Below are 13,130 nucleotides of genomic sequence, written 5' to 3'. Positions count from 1 at the left end.
TCTCGTGTGGAAGACAAAGTGCAGGAGTGAGTGAGCAGGTCAGGTGGTGTCTGTGGAGGGAGTGGTGAGCTGGGAGGGGGAGTCTGGAGAGCGGGTGTTTGCTCAGCCGTGAGTACTCCACACGTTCGAGGCTCCCCGACACCCGGTGGGCGGGACAAGGGCCGGCTGCTCTCACACCCGGGCTATCACACTCCACCGGGGGGGTGGGGGTCAGGTCGACAGCAACCAGGTTCCAGACGCTCAGCAGGTCCAGAAGCGAACGGTGCTGTGTTGTGGGAATTATGTCTAGACGGTACTGTACTGTGTTGTGGGAATGCTGTCTAGACGGTACTGTACTGTACTGTGTTGTGGGAATGCTGTCTAGACGGTACTGTACTGTGTGTTGTGGGAATGATGTCTAGACGGTGCTGTACTGTACTGTGTTGTGGGAATGCTGTCTAGACGGTACTGTACTGTGTTGTGGGAATGCTGTCTAGATGGTGCTGTAGTCTAGACGGCAGCTCCTCAGCTTGGACTCACGTTGTGAAACTGTCTGAAGGGCACGAACTGCACAATATCGCGGGCAACAGGCTGTCCAGACAGGGACTTCAACACTCCATCATCTCCATCCAGGAACTCCATGGCCTTGAAGTCAGCGTTGCCCACGCCCACTATAATGATGGACATGGGCAGGTGGGACGCCTTCACAATGGCATCACGCGTCTGGTCCAGGTCAGTGATCTCCCCGTCTGTGATGATCAGCAGCACATAGTATTGCTGGGGGGGAGATAGAGAGGTCAAGTCAGGCAGTGAAAGACCAGACTGTCCAAACCCAGGCTCCCCAACATCACCCCCACCCCCACCCCCCACCCCACCACATGAATGTTCCCAGTGACTTTAATATCAGCGACACACCATTCAAATTCAGTTGCCCTTTTTCAAAGACGAGGGAGCAGTCTCTGCCGGGGGTGGGGGGGAGGCAGAGTGAGAGCAACGTGAGGCCTTTGGATAGACACCTGCACAGGCCCCACCCCCAGTAATGGTTGCCACTACCCTCCCCCCACCCCACCAGTGCCGGTACTCACCGCTGCTGCCGGGTGCTGGGCAGCGGTCGCTGCAAAGCCGGACACGTGGCTGATGATGGGTGAGAAGTTGGTGGGGCCATACAGGCGCACGTTGACCAGGGCGTTGCGGTAAGCATTGATGATGCCCTGTACACCTGGCAACACAGTACAGTCAATACAGCACAGCCACAAGCCCTTCAGCCTACCATGTACATGCTCACCATGGTGCTTGCAAACAGACCCTTCACCTCTTCATCTCCATGCTAACCAAGAAGTCACACAACACGGAAACAGGCCGTTCTGCCCAACTCGTCCATACCCACCAAGATGCCCCATCTAAGCTAGTCCCACCTGCTCACGTTTAGATTCAGAGTCTGAAGAAGGATCCCAACCCAAAGTGTCACCTATTCCTTCTCTCCACAGATGCTGCCTGACCTGCTGAGTATTTGCAGCGTTTTTATTTCTTATTCCCAGTGCCTGACGTGTTTAGAAGGATAGAGTGAGGTGCACACACTCCCCTTTCCCTGTGGAGACACGGACACCCACTGGAGAAACATCCTACCTTGGCAATACGGATTGTCCGAGCTAAAATTCAAAGCAAACTCGTGGGACACCTGGGAAAGAGAGAAAGGAGCATTTTGATTACCTAGTTCCAAAACCTATTGATCGAAATTGGCCTGAGGAATCCTTCCTAATCCCTCCCCTGGGTCAGTGCTCCAATGAAGACCTCACCATCCCCACTACTAGACCATTCTTGTATTCTTATATGTTGTGATGGTACATGTGTTAACTAGGTCCTCCGGCAGCTTGTTCCATACACCCACCACTCTTTGTGTGAAAAATGCAGTTCTATTAAATCTTCCCCTTCACCTTGTAACCCATGTGGTCTGGTTCTCGATTCCCCGACTGGGCATTTACCCGATCTATCGCCAACGTGGTTCTGTTCAGTGATTCCAGCCCCTACCAGCCCAACTCCTGGACCAGCCTGGAATAAGGAGCCAGGACTCCCAACATCTCAACCAAGAGTACATCAGTCACAGAGAGAGACAATGTCCGCAATGGGGCAGAGGTGAATTGGACAGTATCCCGGTTTTGGAAGGACCGTTCCCAAGCCTTATCACAGAGGGGAAGAAGCTGTTCCTGAGTCTGGTGGTCCCGACAGCACGGAGATGTGTCACTGGCTGTGAAGGAGAGGGCGGGCATGTAGCAACCACACTGCACTTACCTGCCAGTTAGGTGGGATCTGGGCACCAAATCCAAAGGCCGGGAACAGCTTATCCCTGTGGAGACAGCGGGAATGGGACAATCAGCCAGGAACAAAGGCTGCACATTGCAACAGTTGGTCAGTGGCCACAGAGCATGGGGGGAGGGGGGGGGGGGGGGGAAAGCTTACGTGTCGTAATCCTGCACCACCTGCCCCACAGACGAGACAGCTGACACATACTCGTTGACCCCGTTGGGGCTGATGTAATGCAGGGAGTCGGGGGAACGGGGATCTCCGTTGGAGCCAGTGAAGTCTATCCCAACCTGAGAGGGGGAGACATTGTGGAGAACATTAGATACAAGGGAAAAGTATAAAAACACAAACATGCTGCACATCGGTGAAACAAGAGATCTGCGATCAAACACCAGAAAACTGGAAACACCTGGTGTGAGGAGCCTCACGCCTGCAACACTAAATCTTTCCCTCCATGGATGCTGCCTGGCTTGTTGAATATTTACAGCAGTTTCCAACTTTATTTCAGGTTTCTAGCATCTGCTGTTTTTTAATTATATTTTGGATTCTCATAACTGTGGGACTGGCATATAAAGATGGTCTGAAGAAAGGGACCTGACCTGACCTAAAACGTCACCAACTTTTCCTGCCCCGCGGAGTTACTTCAGCATTTTGTGTCTATCTTCATTCTGCAACTATTACCCTTGGCAGTGGACAGTCCAACTCCATGCTATATTTCCACAACAGACACTGGACACCACTTCCCGGTGTACTGAGGTCTACGGGGGAAGTCGCCAAGCCGATCTAGTTTGTAGGACGTGGTGGGCGGTAGCGGTGAATGAGGAGCCTGCCGCGCTGGTCCCCCAAACACCATAGAGCAGGAGGATGGAGCTGGCGACGGCCGTGGACGTGCCGGGCAAGGAGCGAGGCCGGTGGGCGAGGAGAGGGAACCGGGATCTGTCCTACAGCACCCTCGACACCGGCTACAGGAGGCTCCAACCGCCGTGGAGCAAAGGGGTACGGGCAAGTAGAGAGACGTGGGTTCACTGGTGGACTACACGCCCAAAGGTGGCGATGCCGGAGGCCCTGCTGCAGCCTGGGGCTCGCCTGGAACGGCCACCGCCCATGAGAACTAGCACGGACTGGACTGGGAAAATGCAGCTAAAGGTGGCACCTCTAGCACGTGGGCTCAGTGGACTACACTTGCTGATCAGGGACATGCTGACGTACGGCCACACTCCACTGCAGGCTTTGTAATATAATTCCACCATGCGTTTGCACTTTGCACACGGGAAAATAAATACACCATTGAACTTCCCCGATTGGCGAGTGCACCCGGCAAAACAATATTGAAATAAGTAGCAAAAAATAAAGCGCTGGAGGAACTCAGCGGGTCAGGCCGCATCTGTGGAAGCAGAGGGAGGGTGGGCAACGTTTCAGGTCGAGACCTTGCATCAAGACACAATTTCTGCTCCAGATTCCAGTCTTTATAGTGTCTTTGATTAGATTTAGGTTTGTTATTGCCATGTGTACCGAGGTACAGTGAAAAGCTTTGATATTTAATCTGATAATACTATACATGAATACAATCGTCCAACTGGTACAATTGGTGGAGCAGAGGGGAATATACAGAGTGCAGACTATAGTTCTCAGCATTGTAGCGCATCAGTTCCACAGACAACACCATGGAAAACGACTCACTGTGAAGTTGATCTGACATCCGCCCATCACATAATCCAGGAAAGAGTAATCCGTTTCTATCTGTAAAATAACAGCACTGAGTTTAGAGCAGAGAATGATGAATGGTGCGGGATGGGACAAAGCACCAGTGAAACACTTCCACACAAGGGCAGTGGAGACACAAAGCTCCCCCCTCCAAGGCTGTGAAAGGTGGGGGGGGGGGGGGGGGGGGTCAGGCAGTCAGGGGAAGGGATGTGACACAATGGACTGGACTTGTCCTGTCTACAATGTGCAACATATTTGTTTACCATGGTAGTATATCTTGTTGTTAGTTCTACTGTCAGCAAAGTTCTGCCTCACAGCGCCAGAGACCCAGGTTCGATCCTGACTACAGGTGCTGTCTGTGTGGAGTTTGCACGTTCTCCCTGTGTGACCGCTCCGGTTTCCTCCCACACCCCGAGTACGTGCGGGTTTGTAAGTAAATTGTCCCTCTGTAAATTGCCTCCAGTGTGTAGGATAGAACTATTGTGAATGGGTGATCGCTGGTCAGCGTGAACTCGGTGGGCCGAAGGGCCCGTTTCCCTGCTGTATCTTTCAACATTAAAAACAAAGCCGAAGGCAGTAAATGGAAATGGGAAATAAGCCAGGTGCAGTCTAACCGAAAAGTAGAACGGAGAACACATGGCTAGCAGGATCGATGGGCAGAATGGCCTCGTCCTGTTTCAGTAGAACACAATCGATGGGTGGAATGGCCTCTGATTCCTGAGTGGGCAAGACTGTGCCCCAGGGTAGAGGCTGATTAACTCCCCCAGGGTACGTCAGTAAATGATCTTTGTACCTTGCACGATCGGACTCGAATAATGCCAGAATTCTTGTAGCTTTTCTTCTTCTTCTTCTTCTCTGGGTTGATGCAGTCAAACTCCATCTTCAGGACAAGAACAAGAATAGCTGAGAAATGCTCACCAGCCCGTGCATCATCTCTCCCTCACTGACTGGCTATATCAATGAAAGCCTTTCATGTCGTTTCTCAGCAACTCTAGACCCAAGCTCGTTCTGATAGCACACTTGGGCATGGAAACACTGAGCTTCCCCCTACACCCAGCTCCACATGAGTGACCCTCTCCTTCTCTCTCGAGGTCCAGTCATCATACTGGTTGGAAAGATGGAGCCACCATTCTGCGTTGCCAATATGAGAATGTACAGAACGCATGGCCTCATGTACAAGACCATCACACCCACAGCAACAATCATTTATTACCCTCCACACCCAACCAATTGCAGATGCCACAATCTTGAGCAAAACACAACATGCTGGAAGAACTCTGCGGGTCAGGCAGCAACTGTGGAGGGGAATGGACAGATGACATTTTGCGCAGGGTCTGAAAAAGGGTCCCGACCCGAGACGTCGTCTGTCCATTCCTTCCACAGATACTGCCTGAGCCACTGAGTTCCTCCAGACTCATGTTCTGCTCCAGATTCCAGCATCTGCAGATGCTTCTCTTGTGGTTGGATAAGGGCTCTCCATATGGTAACAGTGGAGTTCACTTTACTCCCATGATTTACTAAGTTCCTCTTTGATCAAAACCCAGCATCTGAGTTTGTGTTTGAATCTAGATTATTGTCACGTGTACCGAGGTACAGTGAAAAGCTTTTGTTGCGTGCTAACCAGTCAGCGGAAAGACAAATACATGATTACAATCGAGACATCCACAGTGTATAGATACATGATAAGGGAATAACGGGAAGAATGTTTAAGGGCCTGTCCCACTTGGCTGTCTTTCGCGCGCCATTTACGCGACCTGCTAGCGTGTGGGTAGCGTGGGCACGGGCGCATGGAGTGATGTGGACTTCGTCCTGCACTAAATCTTCGCTCGCCACTGGCCTGTCGCGTAACTGACGGCCAAAATGGGACAGGCCCAAGACCCTGGCAGGGGTCATGAGGGAGAGAGAGAGAGGGAGAGGGAGAGGGAGAGGGCGAGGGCGAGGGCGAGGGAGAGGGAGAGGGAGAGAGGGAGGGAGGAGAGAGGAGGAGGGAGAGGGAGGGAGAGGGAGAGGGAGGGGGAGAGGGAGAGGGAGAGGGAGCGCTAAAGAGAAATGCACACATGGAAAACACCAGAAAAAATGGAATGATCAATCAGGGAAAGGGAGAGGGAAAACTCCAGCAGAGGGAAGACTGGAACAGCAATGTACAGAATATTTTTTTAATTTACAAGCATTGCAGTGGCCACGTTTACAAATGATCAATATAGAAGAATGATTGTGCTGTACTGCAGTTGGTAAAGATTCATGCTGAACAAGGTTACAATGCTCACCGGGCTCCCCGATTCCACTTGTTGGAGTTGAGAGAGGTTAGTTTCAAAAAGGCCTATCAGATCATGAGACCCATCACCATCATAGTCAGAGCAGGTCACCTACAGGACAGGCAACAGCAAGAATTAGAGCAGGGCTCCTCACCACTTGATCCTGTGCTTCCAGCAGCTTACACATAGGCACCGTCGCCTCCCCTATCAGGTCTGACGCTGTGCTCTCATCCATATCGTTACAAGTCACCTGACATAAACAAACGGAGTGAATGAAGATTTACCATTGACCCAACCGCAGAGCTCAACCCTGACCCCAAGGTATAGGTATATTCTCCGTGACCGCGTGGGTTTTCTCCGGGTGCTCAGGTTTCCTCCCACATCCCAAAGACATGCGGGTTTGTAGGTTAATTGGCCCTCTGTGAATTGCCCCCTAGTGTGTAGGGAGCGGATGAGAAAGTGGGATTATATGGAATTAGTGTAACGGGTGATCAATGGGTGGGGTGGCATGGTCTCAGTGGGCCAAATGGTCAGGTTCCACAATGAATGTCTAACTAAACTGCAAATAGAAAATGCTGAAAATTGACAGGGTCTGCAGTAAGAGAAAGGGAATTTGGCGAAACAGTGGCAGAGCTGCTGCCATGTCCCAAAGACAGGCACGTTTACAGGGCCTCAATAAATCCACCGTATGTGTAGCAATGGAACTAGTATGAACTGGATTACTGGTCGGCATGGACTTGTGGGCTGAAGGGTCCAGTTTCCATGCTGTATCTCTAAACTAAACTTAAAGATGCTGCAGTCTTTCCAGGTGCAACAGAGGTTCACCTGCACCTCCTCCACCCTCATCTATTGCATCCGCTGCTCTAGGTGTCAGCTGCTCTACATCAGTGAGACCAAGCGTAGGCTTGGCGATCGTTTTACTGAACGATTCACAAAAACCAACCGGAGTTGAAGTGGCTCAGCACCAACTCCCCCTCCCATTCCCAATCCGACCTTTCTGTCCTGGGCCTCCTCCATGGCCAGAGCGAGGACCACCTTAAATTGGAGGAGCAGCCCCTCATATTTCACTTGGGCAGTCTGCACCCCAGCGGCATGAACACCGACTCCTCCAATTTCACATCGTCCTTGCTTTCTCCTCCCCTTCTCAGCTCTCTCCTCAGCCCACTGGCTCCAACTCTTCCTTTAGGATACAGGATTATTCAGTGAGGTTCATCATGCCTGCAAACCCTCACCTGGTTACCTGAGGCAACCTATTGAACAATCCAGTCCGTGCATTACTCCAGGAATGAGCTCAGTAAGATGGCTGGAGTCAGAATCACAACAGCAACATGCCTGGCCAGCACTGAGACTCGCACCTACCTTGATGGACTTCTGCATGTCTCCGTTACACAGGGACTGCAAGGACACAGAGAAGGGCTTCCAGTTGGGGTTGAGGTTGTTCTTAATAACCTGCAGGCAGGAGATGACACTGTTAGTACACAACGATTGGTTTGTGCATTCTTTCCCACTATGCCCCACAGAATCACACACCACAGCCTCTTCCCCACTGTGTCTGTGCGAGCTCTTGAATGGACATATTTAATCTGTGCTGTTCCCTTGCCCTCTCACCACAACCTTGCACATTTCTCCCTCTAGTCATTCCTGACAGTTACTGTTGAAGCTGCTACCATCTTGTTTTTAAACATTGTCCAGATCTCAGCAACTTAAATCAATTCCGATTCCAGCTTCTGGCTCCATCCTCAAGATGAAGCCTTGCCCATTCTTACCAACGCTGCTGCTGCTGCCACAGAAAACTGACCATCCACTCCTCATCAAGGTCATCACCGTCCCCGCTGCCCCACCCCTGTCCTGCCCTGCCCCCCACAGAAAACTGACCCCCATGTCCCCCCCACCCTGGCCTCCCCATCAAGGTCCCCCCACACCCCCTCCATCTCCCCCCCCCCCACCCCCCCCCCCTGCCCCACCCCACCCCATCCCTTGCCCCCCCCCATGCCCCCCCCACCCCATCCTTGCCCCCCCCCACCCCCCCCACCCCACCCTGCCCCCCCCCCCATCCCTGCCCCTGCCCCCCCCCCCCCCCCCCCCCCCCCAACCCCTGCCCCACCCCCATCCCTGCCCCCCCCCCCCCACCCCTGCCCCCCCCCCCCCACCCCTGTCCCCTTTTGATGCACAAGGAACTCTACCTCGGACCGATAGGCCAGCTGCCATTTGTCACCATCTCCTTCTCTGAACAGCTCCATAAATGGATCCGATTTCCCCATAAAATCCTTTCAAACAAAACAAACAAATCTTATTAACTAAGCACATATGAAACTGCCGCCATCTACTCAATTCTTCTGTGAACTGCACGGGAAGACGGCTGCGAGCTGCCTGCCTGACCGGCCGCCGTTCTTCCCGCAATGGGAATGGGAACACAGTTCCAGGGGTTAGATCCACTGACACGTTGGCAAGTTGGGACAGTATGTGATTAGGAGGGGAACCGTGTGTGGTAGGTTTCTAGTTGGCAAGTGTACAAGTAAAGTTCGCAAGCGCACAATTGTCTACTCCACCATTCAATAATGGCCGATCTCTCTTTCCCTCTCAACCCCATTCTCCTGTTTCCTCCCCATAACCCCCCGACACCCTTACTACTCAAGACCCTCCTCCTTGGCCTCTACAGCCGTCTGTAGCAATGAATTCCACACATTCACCACCCTCTGGCTAAAGAAATTCATCTCCTTTGTAAAGGTACACCCTTTTATTCTGAGATAGCATCGTGAAGCAGGATCAGGCTTAATCCGGTGACGGAGCGAGTTCATATTTCTACAGATATATGGGGTGATTTCATCACATTTTTGCCACTTTAAATGGTTGTGGTATCTTTGGCTCATTACAAGAGCTCTGCGGAGAGATGATTATCCGTTCAGGCAGACTGAGAGCTGACATGGGTCTAATACTAGACACAGTACCATATAACCATATAACAATTACAGCACGGAAACAGGCCATCTCGGCCCTTCTAGTCCGTGCCGAACACATAATCTCCCCTAGTCCCATATACCTGCGCTCAGACCATAACCCTCCATTCCTTTCCCGTCCATACAACTATCTAATTTATTTTTAAATGATAAAAACGAACCTGCCTCTACCACCTTCACTGGAAGCTCATTCCACACAGCCACCACTCTCCGAGTAAAGAAGTTCCCCCTCATGTTACCCCTAAACTTCTGTCCCTTAATTCTCGTCATGTCCCCTTGTTTGAATCTTCCCTACTCTCAGTGCATCTCAGGAAAAGCTTATCCACGTCAACTCTGTCTATCCCTCTCATCATTTTAAAGACCTCTATCAAGTCGCCCCTTAACCTTCTGTGCTCCAAAGAATAAAGACCTAACTTGTTCAACCTATCTCTGTAACTTAGTTGCTGAAACCCATGCAACATTCTAGTAAATCTCCTCTGTACTCTCTCTATTTTGTTGACATCCTTCCTATAATTAAGACGACCAAAATTGTACACCATACTCCAGAATTGGCCTCACCAATGCCTTGTACAATGACATCCCAACTTCTATACTCAATGCTCTGATTTATAAAGGCCAGCACACCAAAAGCTTTCTTTACCACCCTATCTACATGAGATTCCATCTTCAGGGAATTGTGCACAGTTATTCCCAGATCCCTCTGTTCACCTGCATTCCTCAATTCCCTATCATTTACCATGTACTTTGATTTGTCCTGCCAAGATGTAGCACCTCACACTTATCAGCATTAAACTCTATCTGCCATCTTTCAGCCCACTCTTCCAACTGGCATAAATCTCTCTGTAGACTTTGAAAATCTACTTCATTATCCACAACACCACCTATCTTAGTATCATCTACATACTTACTAATCCAATTTACCACACCATCATCCAGATAATTGATGTATATGACAAACAACAATGGACCCAACACAGGCACGCCACTAGTCACTGGCCTCCAACCTAACAAACAACCATCCACCATTACTCTCTGGTATCTCCCATTCAGCCACTGTTAAATCCATCTTGCTACTCCACCATTTATACCCAACAGTTGAACCTTCTTAATCAACCTTCCATGAGGAACCTTGTCAAAGGCCTTACTAAAGTCCATATATACAACATCCACAGCTTTACCCTCATTAATTTCCCTAGTAACTTCTACAAAACATTCAAGAAGATTAGTCAAACATGACCTTCCAGGCACAAATCCATGTTTACTGTTCCTAATCAGACCCTGTTTATCCAGATGCTTATATATATTATCTCTAAGTATCCTTTCCATTAATTTGCCCACCACTGACGTCAAACTAACAGGTCTATAATTGCTAGGTTTACTCTTAGAACCCTTTTTAAACAATGGAACAACATGCGCAGTACGCCAATCCTCCGGCACTATTCCCGTTTCTAATGACATTTGAAATATTTCTGTCATAGCCCCTGCTATTTCTACACTAACTTCCCTCAATGTCCTAGGGAGTATCCTGTCCGGACCTGGAGACTTATCCACTTTTATATTTCTCAAAGGTGTCAGTACTTCCTCTTCTTTGAATCTCATAGTTTCCATAACTACTCTACTTGTTTCCCTTACCTCACATAATTCAATATCCTTCTCCTTGGTGAATACCGAAGAAAATAAATTGTTCAAAATCTCCCCCATCTCTTTTGGCTCTGCAGATAGCTGTCCACTCTGACTCTCTAATGGACCAATTTTATCCCTCGTTATCCTTTTGCTATTAATATAGCTGTAGGAACCCTTTTGATTTACTATCACCTTACTTACCAAAGCAACCTCATATCTTCTTTTAGCTTTTCTAATTTCTTTCTTAAGATTCTTTTTACATTCTTTATACTCCTCAAGTACCTTATTTACTCCATGCTGCCTATAATTATTGTAGATCTCTCTCTTTTTCCGAACCGTGTCCAATTTCCCTTGAAAACCAGGGTTCATTCCAATTTGTACTATTTCCTTTCAACCGAACAGGAACATAAAGATTCTGTACTCTTAAAATTTCACCTTTAAATGTCCTCCATTTCTCTTCTACATCTTTCCCATAAAACAAAATGTCCCAATTTACTCCTTTTAAATCCTTTCGCATCTCCTCAAAGTTAGCCTTTCTCCAATCAAAAATCTCAACCCTAGGTCCAGTTCTGACCCTCTCCATAATTATATTGAATTATATTGAAGTACAAAGCCTACGTTTCACTCAGTGCACCTACTAACGCTCAGAGTGAACCATGTGCAGGGTTGGAGGGAGATGAGTGCTGTCAACCCATGACCACCGCCAACTGGATTCCAGGCAGCCATTTAATTATTCCCACCCCGGACACTCCCTGTTTGAACTGTTGCCGTCAGGCAGACGGTACAGATCTACAAGGACAAGGACAAACAGACTCAAAAACAGTTTTTACCCCACTGCTATAAAGGCACTAAATGTAGCCGCCAAGGAACGCAGGGGCGATACAGACTAAGGGACTGTGGTAACTGTGAAATCGACAGAAGGATGGAGGGTTGGGTGTGCATGCGTGCTGTGTTCGTGATATTTATTTAGTTGTTTATCTTTATTATTTTACCGTGTATGTATCGTTAGCTTTTAGAAATGTTTGAATGCTGCACTGACTGGCTGACATTTTAAATTTTGTTGTACATGGTCCATGTTACAATGACAATAAAGAAACTATTCTATTCTATTCTATTCTATTCTATTCTATAAACAGAGGCTTTCACTCCCAACCCCTCTAGACAAGTGAATTCCCTAGAAGTAAAGCCCTCTGATTTACAACATAGAATTTGATGACTGCAAATGGAAGGTGTCTTAGATGCGCTGGGGTGTGCTGCCAAGGTGCAGCTACCCGTGTTGGAAGAGTGTAAAGCATGCTGTGGGAGAGCAGGGCAGGGTGAAGAGGGCAACCGGGAGGTCCCAGATCCTCTCAGCTGCAGTCCAACAGGTGCCTGCATCTCCTCTGCAGCCTGGGAGACAGAGCACTGACACTGCCTGCAGTACACATGACCAGCCCACCATCCCCATTGTCCATCACCTTCCCATTGCCCAGAGCCACTGTAATACCTCTCCCACACAGTCCCACGCCCTGTGAACGGTGCCCACCCACACTAAACACAGCTCCTCATTTTCCAGACTCAAGTCTGAAGAAAGGTCCTGACCCAAAACATCACCTCTCCATGATCTCTCGGGATGCTAGAGTTACTCCAGCACTTTGAGACACTTTTTTTGTAAACCAGCATCTGCAGTTCCTTGTTTCTACCTTATTTTCCAGGTTTCTGGCCTCCAGCTGAAGAACTGCTAATCTTTTATCGTTCATCTCTTCAGCTACAACCTGGACATAAGGAAAACAAAGATTCACATCAGACCATGCATCATACACACTACCAGAATATTTCAATGTCATTTTCCCCATGGAGTATCTATGGTCAGCAGGGAATATTCCCAGTGCAGGCAATATTAGGCATTAGATAGAGTAAAGCTCCTTCTGCATTGAAATGAAACGTGAACAGCTCTGACAAAGGTCTCCGAGCTCAAACATTAACAGTGTATCATTCATGAATGAATGTTTATTGACCAAGTATGTATACACACAAGGAATTTGCCCTGGTGCTCCGCTGCTTCATTGACACAACACCGACACTGGTCCTTTAGCCCACCAGCTTCATGCTGACTGCTTGCCCATCTTCACTAGTCTGATTAGTTTGCATTTGTCCATATACCTCGTCTTAACGTTGTTGAAACATTGCGCTTGTATCTGTTTCCTCCCCCATCTCTGGCAGCAAATTCCAGATAGCATCCACTCTCTCTGCAAAATGAAACATTCCCCTGACATGCCCTTGAAACTCCTTCCTCTCACGTTAGTCCTATACCCTTTTGGTTTGGATACCT

General features: G+C 49.1%; 1 protein-coding gene across 9 annotated transcripts in view; it reads right to left on the bottom strand.

The window, feature by feature from the left end:
* LOC129707153 (copine-1-like) overlaps positions 1 to 13,130 on the bottom strand; it is a 97,983-nt gene that overhangs the window by 2,597 nt on the left and 82,256 nt on the right. For 8 of the 9 annotated variants that reach the window (XR_008725155.1, XM_055651932.1, XM_055651930.1 and 5 more), the window contains 11 exons: positions 12,502 to 12,573; positions 8,423 to 8,506; positions 7,599 to 7,688; positions 6,252 to 6,350; positions 4,778 to 4,864; positions 3,961 to 4,020; positions 2,437 to 2,570; positions 2,269 to 2,323; positions 1,606 to 1,657; positions 1,065 to 1,198; positions 520 to 756 (listed from right to left, as the gene is read on the bottom strand). Coding sequence is in view for 8 of the 9 variants with exons in the window: in XM_055651932.1 (XP_055507907.1) it covers positions 520 to 756; positions 1,065 to 1,198; positions 1,606 to 1,657; positions 2,269 to 2,323; positions 2,437 to 2,570; positions 3,961 to 4,020; positions 4,778 to 4,864; positions 6,252 to 6,350; positions 7,599 to 7,688; positions 8,423 to 8,506; positions 12,502 to 12,573 (1,104 nt within the window). In the remaining variant the exon portion in view is untranslated. Of the gene's footprint in view, positions 1 to 519; positions 757 to 1,064; positions 1,199 to 1,605; positions 1,658 to 2,268; positions 2,324 to 2,436; positions 2,571 to 3,960; positions 4,021 to 4,777; positions 4,865 to 6,251; positions 6,351 to 6,393; positions 6,490 to 7,598; positions 7,689 to 8,422; positions 8,507 to 12,501; positions 12,574 to 13,130 lie in introns of all 9 variants that reach the window. The other variant, XM_055651928.1, reaches the window with a different exon arrangement.

The sequence above is a fragment of the Leucoraja erinacea genome, chromosome 21 (assembly GCF_028641065.1).
Source record: "Leucoraja erinacea ecotype New England chromosome 21, Leri_hhj_1, whole genome shotgun sequence".
In the NCBI taxonomy this organism is placed as follows: Eukaryota; Metazoa; Chordata; class Chondrichthyes; order Rajiformes; family Rajidae; genus Leucoraja; species Leucoraja erinaceus.
The sequence above is the reverse complement of the archived record's forward strand: the minus strand, read 5'-3'. Positions and strand labels throughout refer to the sequence as shown.